Source organism: Dreissena polymorpha, chromosome 6 (genome assembly GCF_020536995.1).
Source record: "Dreissena polymorpha isolate Duluth1 chromosome 6, UMN_Dpol_1.0, whole genome shotgun sequence".
Classification (NCBI taxonomy): Eukaryota; Metazoa; Mollusca; class Bivalvia; order Myida; family Dreissenidae; genus Dreissena; species Dreissena polymorpha.
The window spans coordinates 86,256,581-86,280,823 of NC_068360.1; the positions used below are offsets into that span (position 1 = coordinate 86,256,581).

The 24,243-nt window shown below is 35.9% G+C and overlaps 2 protein-coding genes across 3 annotated transcripts in view; both read right to left on the bottom strand.

Moving 5' to 3' along the window:
• The window catches only part of LOC127836325 (serine/threonine-protein kinase Nek3-like), a 58,325-nt gene extending 46,527 nt beyond the window's left edge, over positions 1-11,798 (bottom strand). Inside the window, exon 1 of the mRNA XM_052362850.1 lies at positions 11,658-11,798. Coding sequence (XP_052218810.1) covers positions 11,658-11,783 — 126 coding nt within the window. The 5' untranslated portion in view covers positions 11,784-11,798. The remainder of the gene's footprint in view (positions 1-11,657) is intronic.
• A 1,330-nt stretch (positions 11,799-13,128) lies between these two features.
• Positions 13,129-16,501, bottom strand: LOC127834327 (uncharacterized). 2 transcript variants are annotated; one of them, XM_052360074.1, is made up of 2 exons: positions 16,237-16,501; positions 13,129-15,538 (listed from the first exon to the last, which is right to left on the bottom strand). In XM_052360074.1, the coding sequence occupies exon 2, from the start codon at positions 15,348-15,350 to the stop codon at positions 13,596-13,598; it is 1,755 nt and encodes a 584-aa protein (XP_052216034.1). In that variant the 5' UTR covers positions 15,351-15,538; positions 16,237-16,501; the 3' UTR covers positions 13,129-13,595. The 2 variants fall into 2 exon arrangements, with proteins under 2 accessions (XP_052216034.1, XP_052216033.1); XM_052360073.1 differs by lacking the exon at positions 16,237-16,501 and adding an exon at positions 16,044-16,185.
• Positions 16,502-24,243: the final 7,742 nt, after the last annotated feature.

Below are 24,243 nucleotides of genomic sequence, written 5' to 3' on the forward strand. Positions count from 1 at the left end.
AATAAAAATTGAAAACATAGCTCGTGGATAGTAAACGAGAAAAAAGAGTTTGCCTTGTGACCATCTGTAGGATCGAAAGCTGTCATCAGTTACCATATGTCAAAACCAACTTTTCCTTTCTCGATGACAATAAACAATAACAAAATACCCTAGTACCAGATGTCTAGAAATTAAACCAAAAATGTTTACAAACCCAAGCTAAATCCGGTTTAAATGTATTGTCAACCGTTTCCTAAAACAAACGTTTGTTTATGAGGTGCAATTAAAAAAGTGTCAGATAAAACACGTGCAAATACCAAAAGTGCTCTTTGATGCTGTCAGGTGGCATCTGAGTAAACGTTGTTTATTTTCGAATAAGAACATGTACGCCCAGCTTTTGTTCGTCGTTTTCGAACATATACATGTACATTAATGCAGGACGTGTATTTTGTCTGTAGGCGTTGCCAAAGCACGCTTCATCCACCCTTGTAAAACAATTCATTGTACAAACATAAAGTCAAGCAATGAAAAAACAATGTTACAATAATATATTTTTTTTTATTTCATCAACCGATTGTGGGAAAAAGTGATCAAAATAAAACCTTACAGATTTAAACATGTTGATTGGTATACGTGATGCGAAGAGAAGACATTTAATGTTCTACTAAAACTCGCATTAATTATTCTCTGACGAAAAAACAGTACGGGCGTATGCTCTTTCGGATAGTCGTTTAAAAACGGGATATATTTAAAAAAAGGGAATGATATCAAGAAATAAAGTATTATGAAGCAAGGACAATTGATATTGAATGTGTAGCCCCATAAACTACACAATACGAATCAACCATCATCCCTAAGACCACACAGACCTTTTTATCGCGTGATTGTAACGGCGAGCATGAGTCTAGTTACGCAAAGAAGTCGATACACCCTTACCATTAAAAATCTGTGTGCTGCAAGTAAGACTTGTTTCAAGCGGATAACTTTCCTTAGAATTAAGCACATTGGTATATATGTATTTGATAATCATATATATATATCATATATATATATATATAAACAAAAACGCTGTATTATTTTTTGCCGAAGCTTTCGACCTCACGGTCTTCATCAGCGGCCATTTTTTATTTTCATATATATATAATATTTGATTACATATATTTGAAAAATATTTGATTAAATAAAAATAATAATCAAAATCTTTATATACATTAAATGTTATGCTCAAAAATAAATCGGAACACTTATAATTTTAATTTATCAGACAACGGCTTAAGATGTCAACTTCCATGAAGTGTTGTTTGAGATCATTTACTACATAGAATACCTGATGAATTAAAATAATTAATCTACGACTTCTGGACCATGTTCGGGTAGGGTTGCATCTTGCCGAACGTGCATATATGCGAATATTATTGTTTTTTTGTTCACATCCTTTTTTTCTCGGATCAATTTGATTAGAAAAAGCATTTGGTTATTTTTGGTTAGCAATTGATTAAAAGAAACATTGATATTTTTTGTAATGTTTCTTTCTATTTTTGTGACACGTTGAACCTCTTAAGACGCGACATGCAACCACGTATAGCATACAGGAACTTGATAATGCCCGTATCATACGAAATTGAATGCACCATTTAGTTATATACAAAATAACATAATCCTTCACACTAGTCACCCACGATTTTTATTTCATTTTTTATATCAGCAAACGATGGTTCCAACAAACTAACATACTATCAAAAATATTCAATCTGTAAAAAATCTAATGTAAACCTTCGCGCACGTCCTCCATATGTATTTATTGCATTAGAAAATGTGAGTCAATGTAGATTAAAAAAAAGCAAAACTAATGTCAGTATTATTACATAACATAAAGTCAAAGACTGTTGGGTTTTGTTGGAAGATTATTATAATTTCAAAAACTTATTACGATAACGAAGTTCATGTAGGAAGCGAATGAGTGTTTAACATATAACTCATAATCGCCTTATGTAATATTTCTTTTCACATGAAAACATTTTGAAGTATATAAAAGTTTTCATAAAAATGCAATAATTGTGTTGAATCATGTTTTTATTGTACACGAATTGTGAACATAAAAACTGTTTTGCATACATATTTTCATTGCAATTTCGGTAATCTTTTACTGCTTATCAATATATTTATGCATACAATGGAATGCCGTGAATTAGTCAAGTCGTGTCAAGAATTACAACTAATACCGTTGATATGCCTCTTTATGTGTATTGTGTTAGTCTTGTTTTAAGTTGAAAACGTAATAAACTTCACTTTAATGATCTCGATACATATTACCATATCATTTATGTTGAACCCTTCAACAACAGACGAGTTTTTAGCGTATATCGTGCAACCAGTGTGCTTAAGTTTGCTATCGCGGATCAAGTGCTGTCAATTTAAAAGTCTAATTTACCTGAAGTAAAATAAACATAAATAGTGATATTGACATTCCAAGTATGTGCTAACAGGCAAGTTATTTTGTGTTCTTCACCTATTGATAAACAGCGAACTTCAGTGTCTGGGTAGCTCTAACTGCTTCAAACAAATCCCAATCTAGGATGATTCTTTCCGGCTCGATTTTAGGCATATTATCCGAACACCGCTATTTGAAATCTTCCTTACTTTAGGTAATAAAACCATCTCCATATATCGAAGGTCAGGGTCACATTGTGAGGTCAAAAGTCTTTTTTTTTCATAACACGGTTTGTCGGAAACCAGCAAGAATTATTGACAATTGGCTTGACAAGTTGTCTACGGCCATCCTGTGTAAAACATTAGTCAGTCAATTATATATATATATATATATATATATATATATATATATATATATATATATATATATATATATATATATATATATATATATATATATATATACTTATATCACTGTTGTTATTGATTTTGATACAAATCATTATGTTATATATATGAGCTAATTCAATAATTATAGCAATCCACAAATGCATACAATATTAGTTAATGTTCAATCCATATAGGGCGGCCGATTGGTATGATCAGAACATGGAGGAAGATAAGATGATGGCAGCTGTGGAGAAATGTAAAGATACCAACGATCGTGTCCAATTTCTAAAAGACAGAAATAACTTTAACAAAGCAGCAGATATATTGACTTACTCAGGTAATGTTATTTATCCTTTTTATGTAGATTGTTTAACATATCATCGGTTCATAGTATTGTAGCTTCTTGTCAAATAACAGGGCGAGGAGTATAGTTGCGTAGATTATATCACAAGTGTGAACATGCATCTGTACCCAGACATAAGTTTATTTTTCAACACATTATAGTAGAAAAACATTGTTATATTCTAACATGATCTGCATCTTCTCATTATTTTAAAACATTGATTAGAACTTTATCAATTGTTACTACTCATTCTTCGTAAATGTATATTGTTGCTCAGGTCCGTTAACTACAACCAATAACTCATTACTTTCATTGATAAACATGTTTGAATGAATGTATTGTGCTGTAATTTTGTTTGAAGGAAGTTTAGATGTAGACGTTGATTGTGATTGCATTTGGGGCCAGTTGGGTCAGTTCTTTGTAACTAAAATCGAAAAACAATATAAAAAATCCACTCCGTATGTCCGTCCGGAGCAATATCTCTGAAATGAACTGCTTAATCAATATGATTGACACTTGATATATGTATCTTATATATTTAAATGGATAAGAGGATGAAGTTGCAATACATGTGCAAAAGATGGAGTCATGGGCCTTTTGGACTTGAAAATAAGCATACTTTTGGCATTGGAGCCCCATTTCTGAGTTGTTGGGGTTGATTTCATTGAAACTGTGTATGATTTTAAATATGCAAATTAGAGAATGATGCACGTCCGCTTGTGACGAAAACTATTTTCAAATAATGGAATTATTGTCCTTGTGACTTGAAAATATCCCTTTATATATGAGTTGTTCTATTATGAGCTGTATCTCCAATAACAATTGAGCCGTATCCATCAAACTTACCGCAGTTGTTATCACATATCCGGGACTAAGTCATACACAGGGCCATAACTCTAGGTCAAGTTCACACATTGAGGTCAAAGATCACAACTTCGATTACTTACTTTAGCCCAAACTTTACTTTAATACTTATTTTGAAATAAGTATCTTCTTATTTATTTGTTTTTAAATTTCGTTTAAAACTTTTTACCAGTCGGTTAACTTTTTATACTTTGTTGAATACACCTACCCCTTGACTCGGTTGGGCGTTTTCTATGGATTTACCCTATTGCATGTTAGCGCTAACTTGCAATAGATGCGGTAGAACAGCAACCCTCTAACATTATAATGTGTTATTTTAAATGCCATGTGAAGCCGAAGGCCAGAAGAGCTTATGGGATGGCGAGGTTTCCGTCCGTGCGTGCGTTTTTACACCGCCTCATTTGAGCTTTCGGATAGTTTATTCAGCCAGTTTCTTTTTTTTATTTAAAAAATAAAGATAATCGCATGTGATTATGCTTGGATAAATATTTAAATATCAGGCTTTTCTTCTTGAACAAATGTACCGATTGCCTAGCCTCGTGGTTTCTACGGCACTATAAATTACACATATTTGTACTGAACATTTATAAAGTATTATCTACATAACAACGCAATGTTTTGTTATTTATCTCTAGTACGTATTTGAGTTTCGCTATTTTTTTGCATGAAACCCTCCCAGACAGCAGTAGCTATAACTACTTATAAAACAATAAAGCTTCTAAGAATGTGTTTGACACTAAGAGGTTGACATACTTATGTATGGTATCTATATTAATCATTCGTTTATACACTTGCTGGCGCAAGTATTTCATGGAAGAAGGTCAAAAGAAATAAGTGGTCAATAGGTTTCTAAGAATTTTATTTATAAAATATTATTGGAAAGCACTCTCTAAAACATGGCCGAGTTGTGTAGTCGCTTATCGTTTAAGTTGCATCAAGACAGCCTGTTAATGTGATTGGCGGAGCAGATTAATGTTTAAATGCAAGCAATGATTTGTTTTCACATTTTATTACATGTAGCTATTATCCAATATAGACGAAAAAGTTAACCAACCGTTTGCAATAAAGTAATGACAAAGATAAAATAGATGTATTTATATAATAAACCATTAGAAAACACAGAGTGGTAATTCATACGCACAACTTTATTTATCTGGTTCATCATCAATATTTCTACGCCTCCCCCTTGTTTCGCGGTCGCTACCCGTAGCCATGCTTTTAAATGCAGTTACATTAATAACAATTAGTATTAAGAATTGATCAACTAGGGATTTATTCTAAAAAAAATCCCGTATGTTTAATCCTTTGGCTATATTACTTATTTTATTAATATAATTTTAGTTAATTGTCATTTAATGAACAGAAAAGTGAAAAATAATTCACACAAATCGCATTTATTGCTCTCTTTCTTAAAAACAAATCAAACTTATAATTAATATACATAATGTAATAGACATGCTAGACTGTCAGTACTTTGATTAAGGATCAGGTTTAGTTTAGAAATGGGGGATTTCTCCTATATCAGAGAATAAAATGTTACACATTTCTGTTGGCTCTATATTTTTTATTTGCCCCATACCACTAATTCAAATTGCTTATTTCCATACATTTCAACCGTTCGGGCGACATTTCATTATCAGAAAGCGAAGCGGTTGATTTAAATAAACCTGGAAATATTATTTTTATAACTGGCTGATTCAGAGCAAATAAAGAGAAAAAAAGACATTTTCGTTCAGACACGGCCAAATGTCATGCTGCCATCTACTGTCATTAGTATATTGAACATAAAAAAAACACTGTCGATGTCGTAAACTATGAAAGCAAAATCAAATTAAATACAAAATAGCTCATTTTACGAATTTTACGAAATTTTGATGCGGCAACTCCGATAAAACTCTTAGCATTTTGTCGTGGCCTTAAATATTTATGTTTCACGTAATCCCGTTAAATTGAATTTTTCTAAATGTTCACTCGTCACGAACACATTAAAACAGTGTTAATGCTACCACACGTGACTTTCAGCCATCACAAATTTGCATTATCAAACTTCTTTTATAATTTGTATTTGTTCAGGTGTAAGCATTCTTTTATAATGTTCGGGCAACTCTTTTGAATTGCTTGTTATATTGTTAACAAGTTACCTACCTACCTACATAGTCCTTGTTGTGCCCGGAGGCACATAGGGCAAGTTGGTACGATAATAAATATATATTCTTTTGCATTACTAAAATAAATCTTAAATAATTATCTCGTAGTAATTGTGTCCTTAGATCTACCTATGTCATGTTTCATGAAGCATTTGAAATATTCATGTAACTATTTAGTTCAATCTGGGTCCGGTCGGCCGTGTGAATATTGAAAAATTCCCGACATCCCTAAATCATTGACTTATACAAACACAATTTGTAAAAGACTTGCCTAAATGCATGCTAATTAATATTTAAATTATTTTTTTAATGTGCCATTTATCAACCTTGCCATTGCATGCTGTTCAATCAAAAACGTTTAACATCTTTCCATGAAATCAAAAAAATGTGATAACATAAGTTGCGTAATGTTATAACAAATTGTTATCCGTATTACTGAATTGTTGTAACAAATTGTTATCCGTATTACTGAATTGTTGTAACAAATTGTTATCCGTATTACTGAATTGTTGTAACAAATTGTTATCCGTATTACTGAATTGTTGTAACAAATTGTTATCCGTATTACTGAATTGTTGTAACAAATTGTTATCCGTATTACTGAATTGTTGTAACAAATTGTTATCCGTATTACTGAATTGTTGTAACAAATTGTTATCCGTATTACTGAATTGTTGTAACAAATTGTTATCCGTAAAATACCGATTTCCACGCAGACTGTGTTTTAAAAATGCATGCCTTGTTTGAAGCTGAATATTATAATAGGTTAGTTGTTGATATTCCAACTTAACCTATTTATGCCCAGCGTCTAGAAAAAAAGGCCTTGGCAAACAGCGTAGACCCTGATGAGACGCCGCATGATGCGGCGTCTCATCAGGGTCTGCGCTGTTTGCTTAAAGGAATTTCAGTAAGAAATATTTTAAATATAGAAATAAATATACTAGACATCCCTAATGTTGGAAATAAATTGATCCAATATAGAAGGATGGGAGAGTCCACTAGGCATAAATGGGTTAAATGCCTTCGATTCTAAGGCTCAAGATGGCGCTGTAAGGCCATATGTGGACATATGTGCCTCGTATAAGGTGTCGTCAATTACATATAAGAACGGTTCAATTAAGCTCACGGAAAGTTGTATAAGTTTAATTGTTCTCAAACTAAACAATAAGTGAGTCTATTATTATGGAAGCTTTTGTACCATATACACACTATCCTGTTGTAGAACATTGTTAGTTGCGATGAACAATTGTTACCAGTAACATCACGAAATACGTGTCAAATACATTCTCGTCGCCAACGATGAACAAAAACGAATGTCAAATGCAGATTTTTTTATCGGTCTGAGACCCTTTGACCCAGTGTTTTGCATGACGCACATGTTCTATATTAAGGGAATGCGGAGTTGCAACAAAGTTCAGATAGCCGTTTCATAACAATAACATAATTGTTAATATAGGCATATTACAAAGACACATTGACGGTATTTCTTACAAAGATATGTGCATGTCAAATAAAGTTTTAAATACTCGCCTCCTTTTGGATTTGAAGCCTTATAACACAACTACAAATTTTCTTCAACACTTCAATAAGTATTTTAGACAACGTCAATAGTAAGCACTTAATTTAGAATTCATTTAATACGGTTTTACTGCCACCACTACTACGACTACTTATTTTTTTCCGCGTCCGGGCATTATTTACTACTATAAAATAACATATTTACTGAGCGTTTATGATAAGAGACGTTATTATAAAATAACAATTCACCAAGTACTTAAGAAAAGATAATGCTTGTTTTAACAATAATATTTTTATGATAATGTAAAAGCCGTCCATATGCTCCTTTAAATAAAACTAGTATCATGTTTTCGGCACATAATTGAGAATCGAATATATGAAGAATATTTCCAATTTGTTTAATGAAGAATGTTTTAGGCATCCACAAAATGAACTCACCCTTTTGTGAAGCTTAAATGACCCGCGTTCTGAGAAAACTAGGCTAAATGCATGTGCGTAAAGTGTTTCCCAGATTAGCCTGTGCAGTCCGCACAGGCTAATCAGGGACGACACTTTCCGCCTTAACTGGATTTTCGTGTAGAAGAGACTTCCTTTAAACGAAAAATACCATAAAAGCGGAAAGTGTCGTCCCTGCTTGGGATGACACTTTCCGCACATGCATTAAGCCCCGTTTTCACAGAGCGAGGCTTATTTCTGCGTTAATGAGGCCCATCTGCACCGAGATCTGCATTATCTGATTACCCGCAGTATGTCCCAGCGCTTCTACATTAAAACTTTCATAGGATCACACAAGTTTTTCATTAATTTGTATAAAAATTGTATTGCTATCCCATTGTTTTACAGAAATACATCCATTTTTGGCGATGTCATGTGCTCAGGGGGAGGGGGGGGGGGGGGATGAGCGGTTTACCATGAGGAAACCTCTCTTTCCACCTGTTCGGTGTTTTGACACTCAACCAAACTCGTCTCAACTAGAGACTCGTCTCAACTAGAGTAGCGCTTGAACCCGGTTCTTCGCCGAGATGAGAAGTGCGCGTACCAACCAGCGGAATGTACATAAACAGCATTAACTAGAGAACATGGCCCAATTAGATCACTATGGCCACGAGCCTATTAAGCGCGCTGCACGTCTTCTTGGACTGGGTCCAATGAATAGAAACAAACAAAATTGATGAATTTTGCGTGTTTGTTAATTTATATATAAAACCCGTATATGAAATTTTATGTTATATACTATATTTCTAATATATTATAAATCTATGTACACGTGTTTAATACAAGTATATATGACAGTGGAGTATTTTAAAAACCGATTGACTCTCAACCTGCAAACAACTTTAGCAATCTCTTTACTTTTGCTATGTAAGGTGTACTCAGGCATATATGTGCGTAGGAGACACTAAAACTGTTTATTTAAACATGGTTATTAAATTAATACATACACCCCGGGAAACCCGATACCTTGCTGGTCGTGTAATACCATAGGGGACAGTGATGTGCATTTTGGCATGAACTTACATAGGGTAAGTAAATTGGAAAAAAATAAAATTTTCAAAGTTCAATTTGAAACAACTGTGTATTAATATTGATAAGAAAGGTAATGGTTTACATGTAGAAAAAATCCTGACAAATTTTCTTAAAAAATGAGTGAAATGTGACTCCCTGAAGTAGAAGATCGGGCAAAACGGGCCATGTTCAGGCATTTAGGGGAGAAAAAACTGCTTTAATTTGCAAGACACTACAATAATTTAAGGATTTATACAATTTTTCACATGTCTGCCATAACTTCTCAGCAGGGTTTCTCCAGAAAACTATTTATTGTGGAGAAATTTGTTTTTTTTAATGACCATGTTTGGAAAACATTGATACCATTTGTGAAGACCAGGAAACCATATGTGGGCAGTGACTTTATAATTCTTTTTCGTGACAAAAAGACTAATTTTCAGCCATTTTAATTCAATTTCTTTGCTTTGTAGAGGTCTATAGTAAGTGTATGTGGGCACATATGCATACAAATGTACTTTTAATGCTTTAAATACATTAAATGATATTATTTGGCTTTCATCCAACATCATTTCAGAAACTTGAATCCTTGGCTTATATAAAATGTGGTTATTCAATGTCCACTTTAGATACATTGAATCACAATGCTAGTGTTGTCTTCCCCCCCCCCCCCTATTATTATACCGCCACAAAGTCTGTTTGGGGGGCTATATAGGAATCGGTTTGTCCCGACCGTCCCTGTCCCAGTATGTTACGTCCGTCCCGATTTTTGTCCGTTTGTCCGCCCGATTTATTTTCATGAAATAAGTTTTGAACAAATGAACATACAACATTCAAACTTCATATGTTGATGCAACCTTATTAGCTATATATATATATATATATATATATATATATATATATATATATATATATATATATATATATATATATATATAATATATAATTTTACAATTTCATATCATAAAACTTATCAAAACTTATAAAAAAACAAAACATTTAGGAATCATAAATATTACAGAGTTAGTTACATGACTATGATTAAAACTTTGTGGTTACCATGATAACCATTTTAAAATTAATAAATTCATGCAATTATTTTAAGCCGTTATTGTGGAATGGAATATAAATTATTAAAAATGCATACTGTAATAAAGTGAGTATAGTTAAAATAGTTACAAATTTCTTCAACATTCAAACATATTTTATCAACATGAGAGCTATTGTCACTCTAAAATCTATCATTGTCATTGCACAAAATCAAAGACAAATCTATCTATCTTGCGTTTATTATTGACAATATGGTGGACGAACCAGTTATCGAACACATAGGGAATTACGTTAAAATTGAAACACTTAAAATAACAAAAACATTATGTTTTAACAAATGACTAAAAGTTTAATCATTTAATAACTTATCTGTAAAGTTTTCCACCATGATTAAACTTGCCTGTGAACAAGGTAAGTGTTATTCTTTTAATCAACTGTACTTTGTGTGGTTAAATGTATAAAATCGGTATCAACATCATGTGTTGAAGTCTTGTTTGCGGCTATAAACAAGCAATGACCGAATTCGTTAAAAGGGGAGTAGCAAGTCAGCTCATTGAAATGAAAAAGTCAAAATCAACTACTTGTTTGATAGACAATTCTTTCCAAAACCTGTCTGTGCCGATTTTTATGTTACTTAAATACGCTTAACAGTAAAATCACATAAAACTTAAGGCAATGTAAACAAAAATTAAGCACACGTTTAGAACTTCATTTCAAATGAGTTTTTCTCATTATGACACTTGCCGAATTAGCACCAAAAGTCTCAGAACACGCCACATAAATAGTATACATACAAACCCCATATACACTTTTTAAGACATCATTTTTATGTACCTAACCAATAAATGTATGCGACAAAGCAGTCAAGTCTTTATATTTTCCAAAATAGTGTTGGTAAAAAGAAATAAAACTTGAGAATGTTGAAAAGGCACTATTGATAATATATAAGGCATTAAAATGACAATTTAATGCATATGAGCCCACATACACTTACTGTAGGCCTCTACAAAGCAAAGAAATTGCAACATAATGGCTGAAAAAGAATTATAAAGTCACTACCCACATATGGTTTCCTGGTCTTCCCCAGATGGTATCAATGTTTTCCCAACATGGTCATTAAAACGCAAATTTCTCCACAATAAATAGTTTTCTGGAGAAACCCTGCTGAGAGGTTATGGCAGACATGTGAAAGTTTGTATAAATCCTTAAATTATTGTAGTGGCTTGCAAATTAAAGCAGTTTTTTCTCCCCTAAATTCCTGAACATGGCCCGTTTTGCCCGATCTTCTACTTCAGGGAGCCACATTTCGCTCATTTTTTAAGAACATTTGTCAGGATTTTTTCTACATGTAGGCCACTACCTTTGTTTTCAATGTTAATACACAGTTGTTTCAAATTGGACTTTTAAAAATTTAATTTTTCTAATTTACTTACCCTATGTAAGTTCATGCCAAAATGCACATCACTGTCCCCTATGGTATTACACGACCCGCAAGGTATCGGGTTTCCTGGGGTGACATAGTTCCCGCTAAATGAACTCAGTTTGTCTTTTGCATACATCGTGCTGCAGACTAGATCGCACTGCTTGACTTGACAAGAAACACAAATACATATAACACAGCAACCATTTTTGAACGGTCAGTGCCCGTTTACACTGAGAACGCTTTTATCTGCATTTCACCAGCAACTGTCACCCATCTAAAACAGGCGTTATTTTGTTCAGTGTTGGCGCGGTTAAACGGTACAATTATCTAAATGAGATACTTCAAGTATGAAGAGCCGGAAGTGTAAAAGTAACCGTAAATTAAACCGTCAGCAGCCACTTATAAAAAAAAATCGCCGTTCAGATGTTCAAACAAAATGTGTACGCACGAACGGACGCACGAGCGAGGGAACTGCCCATAATCTCTGGCGTTCGGCTAGAGGAGCTTAAACGATGCGCGTATGACGTCATATGCACACCGTCATGTTTAAATATTGTGTTTAGTCCTAAACATGTTTCACTAGATGGGATAATAGATATACATTCCTTGCCTCGTGTATGTCTGTCTGTCCGCCTGTGAAACAGTGATATTGAGATGTTGCACGTTACAATTAAACCATGCCTATGATGTTCAGTTGCAGGTCAGAGTTATCGAAGTTGCTCGGTTACCTCTCACCATGACTCAGAACAAAATTATGAAGTTTCAATTCAATACATGTAGTAGAAATAGTGGAATATAGATGCTTAACGTTTACCTTAACCTGGGCATTGCGCAAACGCCCACATTTTTGGTAAGTGTATTAGCCCGGATTATTCTGTGAAAAGTTGAACTAAAAACAAATAATGCATATGTGCACTGAAAATTTTTGTTATTCTTAGACTCAAAACTTATATAAACCCCGTCCGCTGGCTGCTAAATTGCTTTAAAAAGTTGAATAGGACTATTAAAGATATACATCGTTCCATGAAAGCTTAGTGTATACCAAGTGCTGACCAAGTGCTGACGGAAGTTGTCTATGTACTCATGGCCGCAATATCCCTCCCTCACCTCCCTCTCTTGATTCCCAATGGTAATCGTGACCACATGAGACTCGGTCTGGGAAAACTGGGCTTAATACATGTGCGTAAATCGTCAAAAGATTAGCCTGTGACGCCCACACGGGCTAATAAGGGACGACACTTGCCGCCTAGACTGGATTTTCGTTTAGAAGAGACTTCCTTCAAACGAAAATGTCCATAAAGCGGAAAGTTTCATCCCTGTGCGGACTGCGCAGGCTTATCTGGGATGACACTTAACGCACATGCATTAAACACTGTTTTTCCCAGAATGCGGAGCATATAAAAGCAAATAAAAAGTTACAAAAAAACGGTTAAGTTTTGACCAAAACATTCGTAGAAATAATTACTTGAGAAAAACATGTATATAGAAAGGCTATTCATGGTTCTTTAATCGTTACATATCTGTTCGTAAGTGTTTTTGATACAAAATTAGATTTGAGTTAAACATAAAAACATTTTAGAATATAAGAATAAGTCTTACATTTATGTTTTTTAGTCTAAGTATGGTGAATAGAGGTTGTAAATTCCAAGATAGGGAATATTCGTAGTTCTCAGTTTACATTAAAATATAGAAGTGTTTGATGGATATACCGGTAGTCTTAAAACTCAATATCGGTGTATATATACTTATTAGTTTAAGACATCGTTTACAACTGGCTGCTACTTGTACCACGGTAATTGTAATATAATGAAGAAAGCATTTGTATACGCATGAGGTTGTGTTTCAGTACGCCTTAACCACGCTCCACTCCACTCCGGCTTTCCCGGGACGTATGTTCCTTCGCACCGGCGTTGTATACTCCCTCGGGATGAAATCGACTTTGTGGGACCTATTCGTCCTGCCAAACTTTTAAACTCCTCAGCATCTTCATTTGATCCACGACAAGCGTCTGAACACCAGTCATATCTAGCTGGTCGTCCCCCAACCGGATGTAGCGCGCCTTCGCAGCTTCCCGCATCGCCGCCTCGCCATCCAGCAACTTCCGCTCCAGCTGTCTCCTTCGCAAAGTGTTCTTGCTCCGCTTATTTTGTTTACTTGCCTTATGAGCCTCGCGGATCCCCGCGATCTCCGCGCGTGTCTTTTCTGGATCGTACACGTAGTTTGGATTTTCTCGGATGTATTCGTTAACTCTGTCTTCAAACTGATCCATTTTGTCTTCCAGATATAAACCAGTTGCCACTTCACCGAGAAGCATTCCTCTTTTCATTTCCTTGTACAAATCATCGCCAATCGACTCGTCGTTAATTTCGTTGTCTATATTAATACTGAAAGTTTTTTCTCGAATCGAACGGAACGGTTTCGGCGCTTTAGCTCGCTCGTCAATCGTCATGTAATCGTGTGAATCGAACGGGACGCGTGTTTTTCCCTCACGTAGCAGATTCGAGACCCTTCGCACTACTTCTACTGACTTCTTCCGGGTCTCCAACGCAATCTTCTGAGCCGCATTCGTACTGATGTGTCCCTGTCCGTCGTCGTAGTTGGTGATTGGTGTCGCCGGGATGTTGGTTGGCCGATTGTGGTGGAAACCTCCCGGTGAAATCATCGGTACTGACAGGGAAACACTGCCGTCTTGGGAGCCCGGATGTGCAATACATGACTGACCTTGCTCTGTGTGGGCTCTTTCGGACGCTTGTGAGGGCAGCTGAAGGTACGTGGAGGTCTTTGTGGCCCACGAGCCGCCATCAACGAAATTAACGTTGCCTTTACCGGACGACGCGGGCGACGACGTCAGATTGGAATTCGGGGATTTAGGCGACATTGTCCGTGTTGGCGAAAGTTTACTTCTCGGGGAAGTGTTTGTTGAATTTGAAATTCCCGTATTGTTATTCTTTGGGATATTTAGAGTCAATTGTTTTGAAAAGTGAGCACTTTTGTCAGCATCGTTATTGCCTGAACTATCAGCATTTTCTATTTTTATTTCAACAGGTTTTACCGGTGATGCTGTATCAACGAAAATCGACAATTTTCTAGTTCTGCGCAGTGACTCTGGCACGGGACCGGATACAGTAACCTCGTTTTTATTCCCATTTCTACCAGAAACAGAGTACGACCCACCATGTGTGGCGGGCGACAAAGCGCCATTTGACATAGCCGATCTAGCAGTGGATGGTCGCGAAGAATCATTTTCGGAAATAGCAGTTCTATTGCCTGCAAAATTCACTGAACGTGTCACTGCCGACTGTGTAGCTCGGACGCTCCTGGCGTTACGTAAACCTTCCTCGTCCAAACTTTGTCCTAACCGGGGCACGGCGCTCTTTGCCCGAGGCTGCAATTTTAGCCGTTTCTCAGCAGCGTGTATCAGAATAGCTGAGTTGGACTTCATGTTCGATGGCGGTTTTATCGCTCCTTTTGCCTCCAACGTTTTCATCTCATCGATCTGTTGTGGCGTCAAGTGGGAGCGGATCTTCGCAACCTTGTCCTTTATCTTCCGGTAGTGGATCTTCATATCCTTCTGGTGGACCCCGATGAGCCTCTCCGCGTACTCCTTCTCGATGTCTAATATCTGCAGATTTTTCTCGAGGCATCGCAGCTCTTTGAAGTTCAGGAAAATCGCCCGCGTCTCTTTATCGGTTGCGACTGACATCGCAGTGGTATAACTTGTCAAAATGGCACTATATAAGGCTTCTTTAAAGTTTTATACTTCTTCTTATGTATATACTGTTGTTAGAATATTGTTAACATGTACACCCACACACTTTGTATTACTCTTTTCTCTTTTAATATTCCTCTTTTCGTGATCTGGTGGTCCGATGAACGTTTTCAACTGGCAAACTAAAATACAATTGTAACGCAATATTATTAATAATCTGCGAAAACGGACAACCACATAATTTCATTGTATACTACTGCTATTGCTACTGCTACTGCTACTGCTCCTGCTGCTGCTGCTGCTGCTGCTGCTGCTCCTGCTCCTGCTCCTGCTACTGCTACTGCTACTACTACTACTACTACTACTACTACTACTACTACTACTACTACTACTACTACTACTACTACTACTACTACTACTACTACTACTACTACTACTACTACTACTACTACTACTACTACTACTACTACTACTACTACTACTACCACTACCATTACCACCACCATCACCACCACCACCACCACTACCACAACCACTACCACTACCACCACTACCACTACCACTACCACTACTACTACTACTACTACTACTACTACTACTACTACTACTACTACTACTACTTCTACTACTATACTAAGAGTACTTTTACTTACAGTACGTTTACTACCTCTTGCATAAGTTACTTACTTTTTCAAATACATTCCATTAAATACCGTAATATATCCACTAGAAATTATTGTCAACTAATTTGTAGTCACACATTTTCGATTCACATATGTTTATTTGATAAATTACATATGTATATTTTAATTATTCTTTAAAACCGAATAATGACATGCCTGTTTGTCCCGTGTATTATTTCTATATATGTATCACTAACTTTCTACAACAGTCTTTAATAATGTCCTTTATCATTCATGTATTTTAATCCGTATTTATCTGTCTTTAGTGTTTTTGTGTACTCCTTTGAAAGGATTATAATGGCGTGATTTGCAAACAATTAATAAGCTCTAATCAATTAAAATAGATCTGTAGTAAGTACATGCAAGTGTTCAACATTTTGAACAAATTTTTACTAATCCGATAAACCAGATGGACAAAGACAAGATTTTGATATCACCGACTTATCGCTTAAGCATCATTTCGAAACCTTCACAACTGTGATACAAGATAAAACCACATCTTGCAAAACAAATCTCTGATATATAATAATCATAAGTAGTATTGTCTGGGCGTTTTGATAACAACTAGCCTCTTGGTTTAATGTGTTTCAACACAACATACAGAAGCTGGTTATTTAAACAGTAGACGTGTTTTTTTATCTAAATTGATAACAAAATACATGTATAAAACATTTTGGCCATGCTCTATGAATAGGGGGTTTAATGCATGTGCGTAAAGTGTCATCCCATATTAGCCTGTGCAGTTCGCACAGGCTTATCAGGGACGACACTTTCCGCCTTAACTGGATTTTTGCTAAAACGAGACTTTCTATCAATAGAAAATATCAGAAAATCGGAAAGTGTCGTCTCTGATTAGCCTGTGCGGACTGCACAGGCTAATCTGGGACGAAACTTTACGCACATGCATTAAACCCCCTTTTCACAGAGCATTTTATTTAAAAGTGTGTGCCAATATTTAAATATTACACCATCTATGATTATTATGATGATGATGGTGATGATGAAGCTTGGATTGAACTTACCTTAAACCCAAAAATCCTCATGAAATGCAAAGTAAACGACATGACTTTTTTTCTAATTCCTTTTCATCAAAATATCCATGTTGAACTATCAATTAACAATCGATTATAATACAATAACGGTGAAAATTAAAGCACGCGTGGAGGATTAAATGGATTGATCAAACTATTATGTTTCTTAACGAATTCATATAGAATATACCGGTATATAATGTTCGATACAGCTAATTTTTATTGCCGTAAAACGTTAATGGATTTGTAAAACATCAAATGGAAGTTAATCGTCCATCATTCCAAAATTGTAGTGGTTTTAATCGTCAGAAGATATACATGAGTCCGGTTGTAGGGTGTTTGATGAATATAAAACATTTAAAGAAAGACTGAATATTCATATAAACATGTGAAAATTTGCAATTTAAAATCCTCTGTATAATGCACGCTTTCGACTGCAAAAGAGTATTCATAGTAAATACCAATGTTGTTTGCACTACATCAAATCAATAAATCAATAAATCAATGAATCAATAAATCAATAAATCAATAAATCAATAAATCAGTAAATCAATCAATCAATCAATCGATCAATCAATCAATCAATCAATCAATAAGTAAATCAATCAATCAATCAATCAACCCACCAACCAATCAATCTATCGATCAATCAATCATATTGGTATCAAAACCGATACCGCAGACACCAATCTGGATGTGGCAAAAACAAAAGAAGAAAATTATATACTAAATACTAAATCAATCATGTTACCCCAGGGGCGTGATTTATAGTAACTATGTGTATTTGGCCCGGTCCCCTACATTTGCAGCGGACCGGAACAAATTGAACAGCTTTTGAAAAAGGTCACCCCAGGATAATTCCTGAAAAGTTTCTTGAAAATCTGCCCAGCGGTTTAGAAGATGAAAATGTCCCATGACTGCGAACATTATAAAGCCAAATTGAAATTGAGCCGTGCTCTGTAAAAAGGGGGTTGCGTAAAGTGTCGTCCCAAATAAGCGTGTGCATTCTGTACAGGCTAATCAGGGACGACACTATCCGCCTACACTAGATTTTTGCTCAGAATAGACTTTCTAGAAACGAGGAATAACAAGAGGCCCATGAGGGCCTGAATCGCTCTACTGCTTTAAACACTGTCACTGTGACCTTGACCTTTGACATAGTGACCTGAAAATCAATAGGGATCATCAGCCAGTCATAATCAATGTACCTATGAAGATTCATGATCCTAAGCCTATGCAATCTTGAGTTAACATCTGGAAACCATTTTACTATTTCGAGTCACTGTGACCTTGACCTTTGACCCAGTGACCTAAAACTCAATAGGGTTTGAGTCCTCATTAATATAAAGACACTGAACAAGTTTGAAAAGAATCGGATGAAAACTGTGGACTTTATCGGATAAACAAGTTTTTACTATTTCGAGTCACTGTGACCTTGACCTTTGACCCAGCGACCTGAAAATCAATAGGGTTCGAGTCCTCATTAATATAAAGACACTGAGCAAGTTTAAACAGAATCGGATGAAAACTGTGGACTTAATCGGATAAACAAGTTTTTACTATTTCGAGTCACAGTGACCCTGGCCTTTGACCCAGTGACCTGAAAATCAATAGGGTTCGAGTCCTAATTAATATAAAGGCACTGAGCAAGTTTAAAAAGAATCGGATGAAAACTGTGGACTTTATCAGATAAACAAGACAACGTCTAACGCACACACAGACAGACAGACAGACAGACAGACAGACAGACAGACAGACAGACACCATGCCATCCCATAAGCTCTTCTGCATTTGGCAGTAGAGCTAAAAACGGAAAATGTCGGACTGCACAAGCTTATCTGGGACGACACTTTACGCACATGCATTAAACCCCCTTTACACAGAGCACGGCTAAATTTTTTGTTTTCTTTGTGTTTGCTTTATTGTTATTTGCGTCATAATTTCAGAAATTTAAATTGTTAGATAAAAAATTGTATCATACCCATATGCTGATATCTACCCAATAAAAAGGCTAATGGTATAATGTTATCATGCCTCTACATTGATATCTGACAATTATAAAATGCACTTGAAAGTTGCAACTTGAAAGTCATCAAACCTACAATGTTGTTCACAGATGTTATATATTTTGACACAATAAACATTAAAAACACCAAAAGACCCATTTTACAAATATGAAGACAAAGCGCTTTTTACGACCTAATTACCACGTCAAATGTCATACGTCATATTCATTCAGAGGTGACTTTCCGATAAATGCGGAAATTCTTGGAAAAAGCGCCGGAAGAGCCCTTGGCAAAATAATAGTAAAACTACGAGACCTTAAAGAATTCGGGTTAAATACATTCCAAAAATTGTTTGAATCCTGCGTTGTGCCAATTATGCATTACTGTTCGGGCGTTTGAGATTATATATACCAAGCAATGGACAACGTTCAGCATCGTGCGATCAGATACTATCTGGGCGTACACAGATTTGCGCCCATACTCGCAATTACCGGTGATATTGGCTGGATCCCGACCAACTATAGAAGATGGTTAAACATGTTAAGAATGTGGAATAGACTCGTGTTACTCGATGACAATATAATCACCAAACAAGTATTTAATATGGACTACATTCGTTGTCAAAATAACTGGTGTAGTGAAGTTAAAGATATTATGACAAAAATTGGATTAAATGATCAGTTCACTAGCCGCCAACCAATAAATCAAGAAGAAGCCAAACAACCCATCCCTGAACATCATAAAACTGATTGGCGCTTACAAGTTACTCAGGTTTCCGAATTTCGATCGTACATCAAATTTAAGACTGACTTTGAAAAGGAATCGTATCTTAACCTTAATTTAAAGCGAAATGAGCGGTCTCTTCTCGCACAGCTTAGATGTGGTATTCTGCCACTCCGCATAGAAACCGGGCGGTATGTTGGTGAGGCGCCAGAACACAGACTCTGTAAACTATGTAACACTGATTCAGTGGAAGATGAAATGCACTTTGTATTGAAGTGTCCCTTATACCAGGATAAAAAAAATATGTTTTCTTAGTGAAATTCTCACAAGTGATGAATTTATGAACATGAGAGACTGTGATAAATTTGTTAACCTTGTAAAATATCACCCCGAAGATTAGCAAAGTATTTAGTAGCCTCATATTTGAAACGTAGGAGCAATTTATTCCATATATGAAGCATTTATAATGTTTGTCCATTAATATAAGCCATTTTTGTTGTGAATGATGACTGTATTTATAAAATCATATCATAATCAATGTCGATGCAATACCATTTTAATTAAAGCATTGATAAGGTACGTTGAACGTTACATGCATGTTGCTGTTACACTTCATTCATGTTAAGCATATGTATAACACATTAGTATAATATACATGTGGCGTTTTGTTACTGTTTTATGTTCTGAATCCATCAGTCGCATACTTAAAACCCTTGATATTGTTTATTTTCTTGAAGTGTAAATCTTGATCTTTCGGCTCGATTAAGAATACACTTTTATTTAAATATTACAATAAATATTAGATTGTTTTCATGTTTCATCCTTGTAGTTTGAATTTTCGTACAAGGATGAATATTTTGATCACTACATACACTTTGAAGTATGAGTTTTGATTTAAATCAAATTATGTAAAAATGTAACTTCATTGAAGTCAGAACTTACATGCCGCTATTATTGGCGCTACATGAAATATTATGGAATGTGATTTAGCAGGAAAATACTTATTTACTTAACTTAATGACAATTTAGCACATATATTTTGCCTAATTAGAATGAATGAATATATATATTTTGATTGACGTCTGAATGTGTGATATGACCATGTCGATAATTCTTGATATACTGACTATGTTACTGACCATTGAATCGCTTACTGTTTTCATGCTTAATATTTTATCATGTATTATGTGACTTATAGGCCCGTTTGGGTCTGGTGCATGCTTTTTTGTAATTGTCTATTGTTATTTCTATATATGTTTGCACATGTCACTTTAATAAAATATTTACTTACTTACTTACTTACTTACTTACTTACTTACTTACTTACTTACTTACTTACTTACTTACTTACGTACTTACTTAATTACTTACTTACATTCCCGCAAAAATGCACCGTCGTAAGCGATAAAATATTGTTACATATTAAAAATTGGTGGCAAAGAGGTATTATAAAACGTCCCTTTCGTTTTGTAATATACCGGTACAAAGGAAAAAGGGTTATGGGTCTTACTCTTCACATACTCATAAACCTGCAGCAATATTGGAAGTTTCATTTAAATCCATTCAATACTTTTGAATTTATGCTTTGCATGAGAAAATTACAATATATATGTTTATTTCGCAAAAATAGCAATGGGCACTTATTTTGAAAAATATAGATATATGGTTTTTGTTTAAAATATCTTTTCTCAATGTTCTCTTTTAATATATGAAGTTAAAATAAAATCCCCTTAGTATATATGAAAATGCATTGCAATTTATTTAAATAAAGGGTAATGACTCTGTAAATAGTAAAGAAAGCGTTATGATCCTTGTACTCGGCATTCCCTCTTTAAGCCATCTATGATTTTGCATATCCATTGGAATAATCCAATTCTTCTATAAATTTTACTTAACTTAAGACACAATATATAATCAAAGCGCTGTAGGCGCTGAAGGTCTGGGGCTAGGTTTAGTGTGACGTAAAATGCATTTAGAATGTTTTGTCCGAATTTCTCCCTTTGTCCGAATTTATACGGATTGACCCTAGAGGTTGAGTGCAGAAGAGCAGAGACTGTAAGAAAACACAATAGTTGTGTATATACTACAGTGTACATAGACGTTGGATGACAACACGATACTGGTCTGGGAAAGAAAACCTTTTGTGCAAATCTTTAGATCTGGTAGAGGTTCGTCTATATAGGCGGTGAAGAGATACAACAACAACAACAACAACAACAACATGGCCGCAAAAAACTGTTATAGTTGGCGTCAAATAAATCACTTTCAATAGCCTAAAATAGCTTTCTATTACATAATTTACAGATCAGGAAAACACTCATACTTCCTTTGTTATGTGTATACAAAAGAAAATCCACTTAAGCCCAAGTCTCACTTTTGCCGGTAGAGCCCCGGTTTATCCCGGTTTGCTAACGCCGGTCGACCGGCGAGGACCGGGATGATTCGTAGATTTTTTTTTAACGCAGTCACACTATTTCCCGGTGCCGCCCCGGTTGAAGCCGGTCAACAGCCCGGCAGAGTCCCGGTCAACCCGGACTTGCTACGGTTTATTCCGGTGAAGCCTCGGCAGAGCCCCGGTTGTCGCCGGTAGTGCCCCTGTGAAAAACGGCAGCGTCCCGGCAAAGCCCCAGTTGTCGCCGGTAGTGCTCCGGTTGAGCTCCGGTGAAAGCCGGCAGCGTCCCGGCAGAGCCCCGGTATACCGTAACACCGCCGGCACTCACCGTGTCTATACCGACATCAGACCCCGGCAGAGCTACGGCCACGCCCCGGTTTCACCCCGGTCGTCGTCGGTAATGCCCCGGCGGTGCCCCGGTGAATGCCGGTGGCGTTCCGGCAGAGCGCCGGTTTTCTTATATACCGTAGCTATACCGTAACTCTAACGGCATTCACCGGGGCGTTGCCGTAGCTCTGCCGGGGTCTGTATGGGCCCGGGTGGAATTACGGTGTGGTCCCGGTTGATCCCACTGCCGGGTTCTTCCCGATGACTCCCGGTTCATCCCGGAGGTATTAAACATTTTAAGACTTTCCCGGTGGAGCCCCGATTTTCCACGGTTCATCCCGGTCGTCCCCGATGGAGCCCCGGTTCATCCCGGTAGAGCCCCGGTTCATCCCGGTAGATCCCGGATCACGCACCGGGGCTCCTCCGGCATCATAGTGAGACTGGGCCTTTACCCTGATAAAGAACGGTGTACAGGTTGTGTACGTTGTCTCACGTAGAACTTTTCGCGCTCGATATGCGCGCTCGATCTGCGCAGTGAAATATCATATCCGGTAACTTCGTATATTTCCGAGAATAATCATAGACAGACAGACAGACAGACAGACAGACAGACAGACAGACAGACAGACAGACAGACAGACAGACAGACAGACAGACAGACAGACAGACAGACAGACAGACAGACAGACAGACAGACAGACAGACAGACAGACAGACAGACAGACAGACAGACAGACAGACAGACAGACAGACAGACAGACAGACAGACAGACAGATAGATAGATAGATTTATTCGGCATATACATGTCAAATAATAACATAAACAATTTATCACATTTTACATACGAACAAGATAAATTTAAAACAAACACCTATACTGAGCACTAAAAATATCACAGATCAAATTGGAATAATGAGGTATACATGTGTGTTACATTTACAATACCTAAATACAATTTCTCAGAAATTTAAAAAACACACATATACTGAGCACTAAAAATATCACATATCAAATTGAAATCATGAGGTATACATGTGTGTTACATTTACAATACCTTAATACAATTTCTCAGATGCTTAAAACAAAATCAGATTAGAACAATCACATATGTTTAGCATCACAGAATTAAAATTGACTCAATGAGGTAAACATTTGAGATACATTTACATACCTTAATAAGATTTACAATTTTCACAAAGAAGTTTAAACCAAATTCAGCTAGAGACAATCACATACATTGAACACAAAAATATCACAGATTAAATTGCCTTCATATGGTATACAATTATAGGTACATTTACATTAGACTGTTTACTTATAGTTTATTTTAGTCTGATATAAGGACATGTACTGCCAGGAAAGCCCTTGAAAGTCTTGCGACTTATTTCCAAAGGGGTCCTTTACATTACTGCTTCATACAGCACATAAACTAGATAGCAGCTAGCTATATTCATATTATGTTAAATGGTTATTGAATTATTTTGTACTTTAGTTAGCATATGTAAAATTTACAAAATGTATATATGCGTTCAACAATTTGAGCGAGCACATGATTATATAAACTCGTTACTTAACAAAGACATGGGATATCTAAATACTTAAAATAAACAACACCGTCTGCTATGCTCAATCCCTAAAGGTACTTGTCAAGAAAATGTTTTTTGACTTCTTTTTTTGAATTTGAAGTGACTATTTATACATTGAATAGATTCTGGAAGAGCATT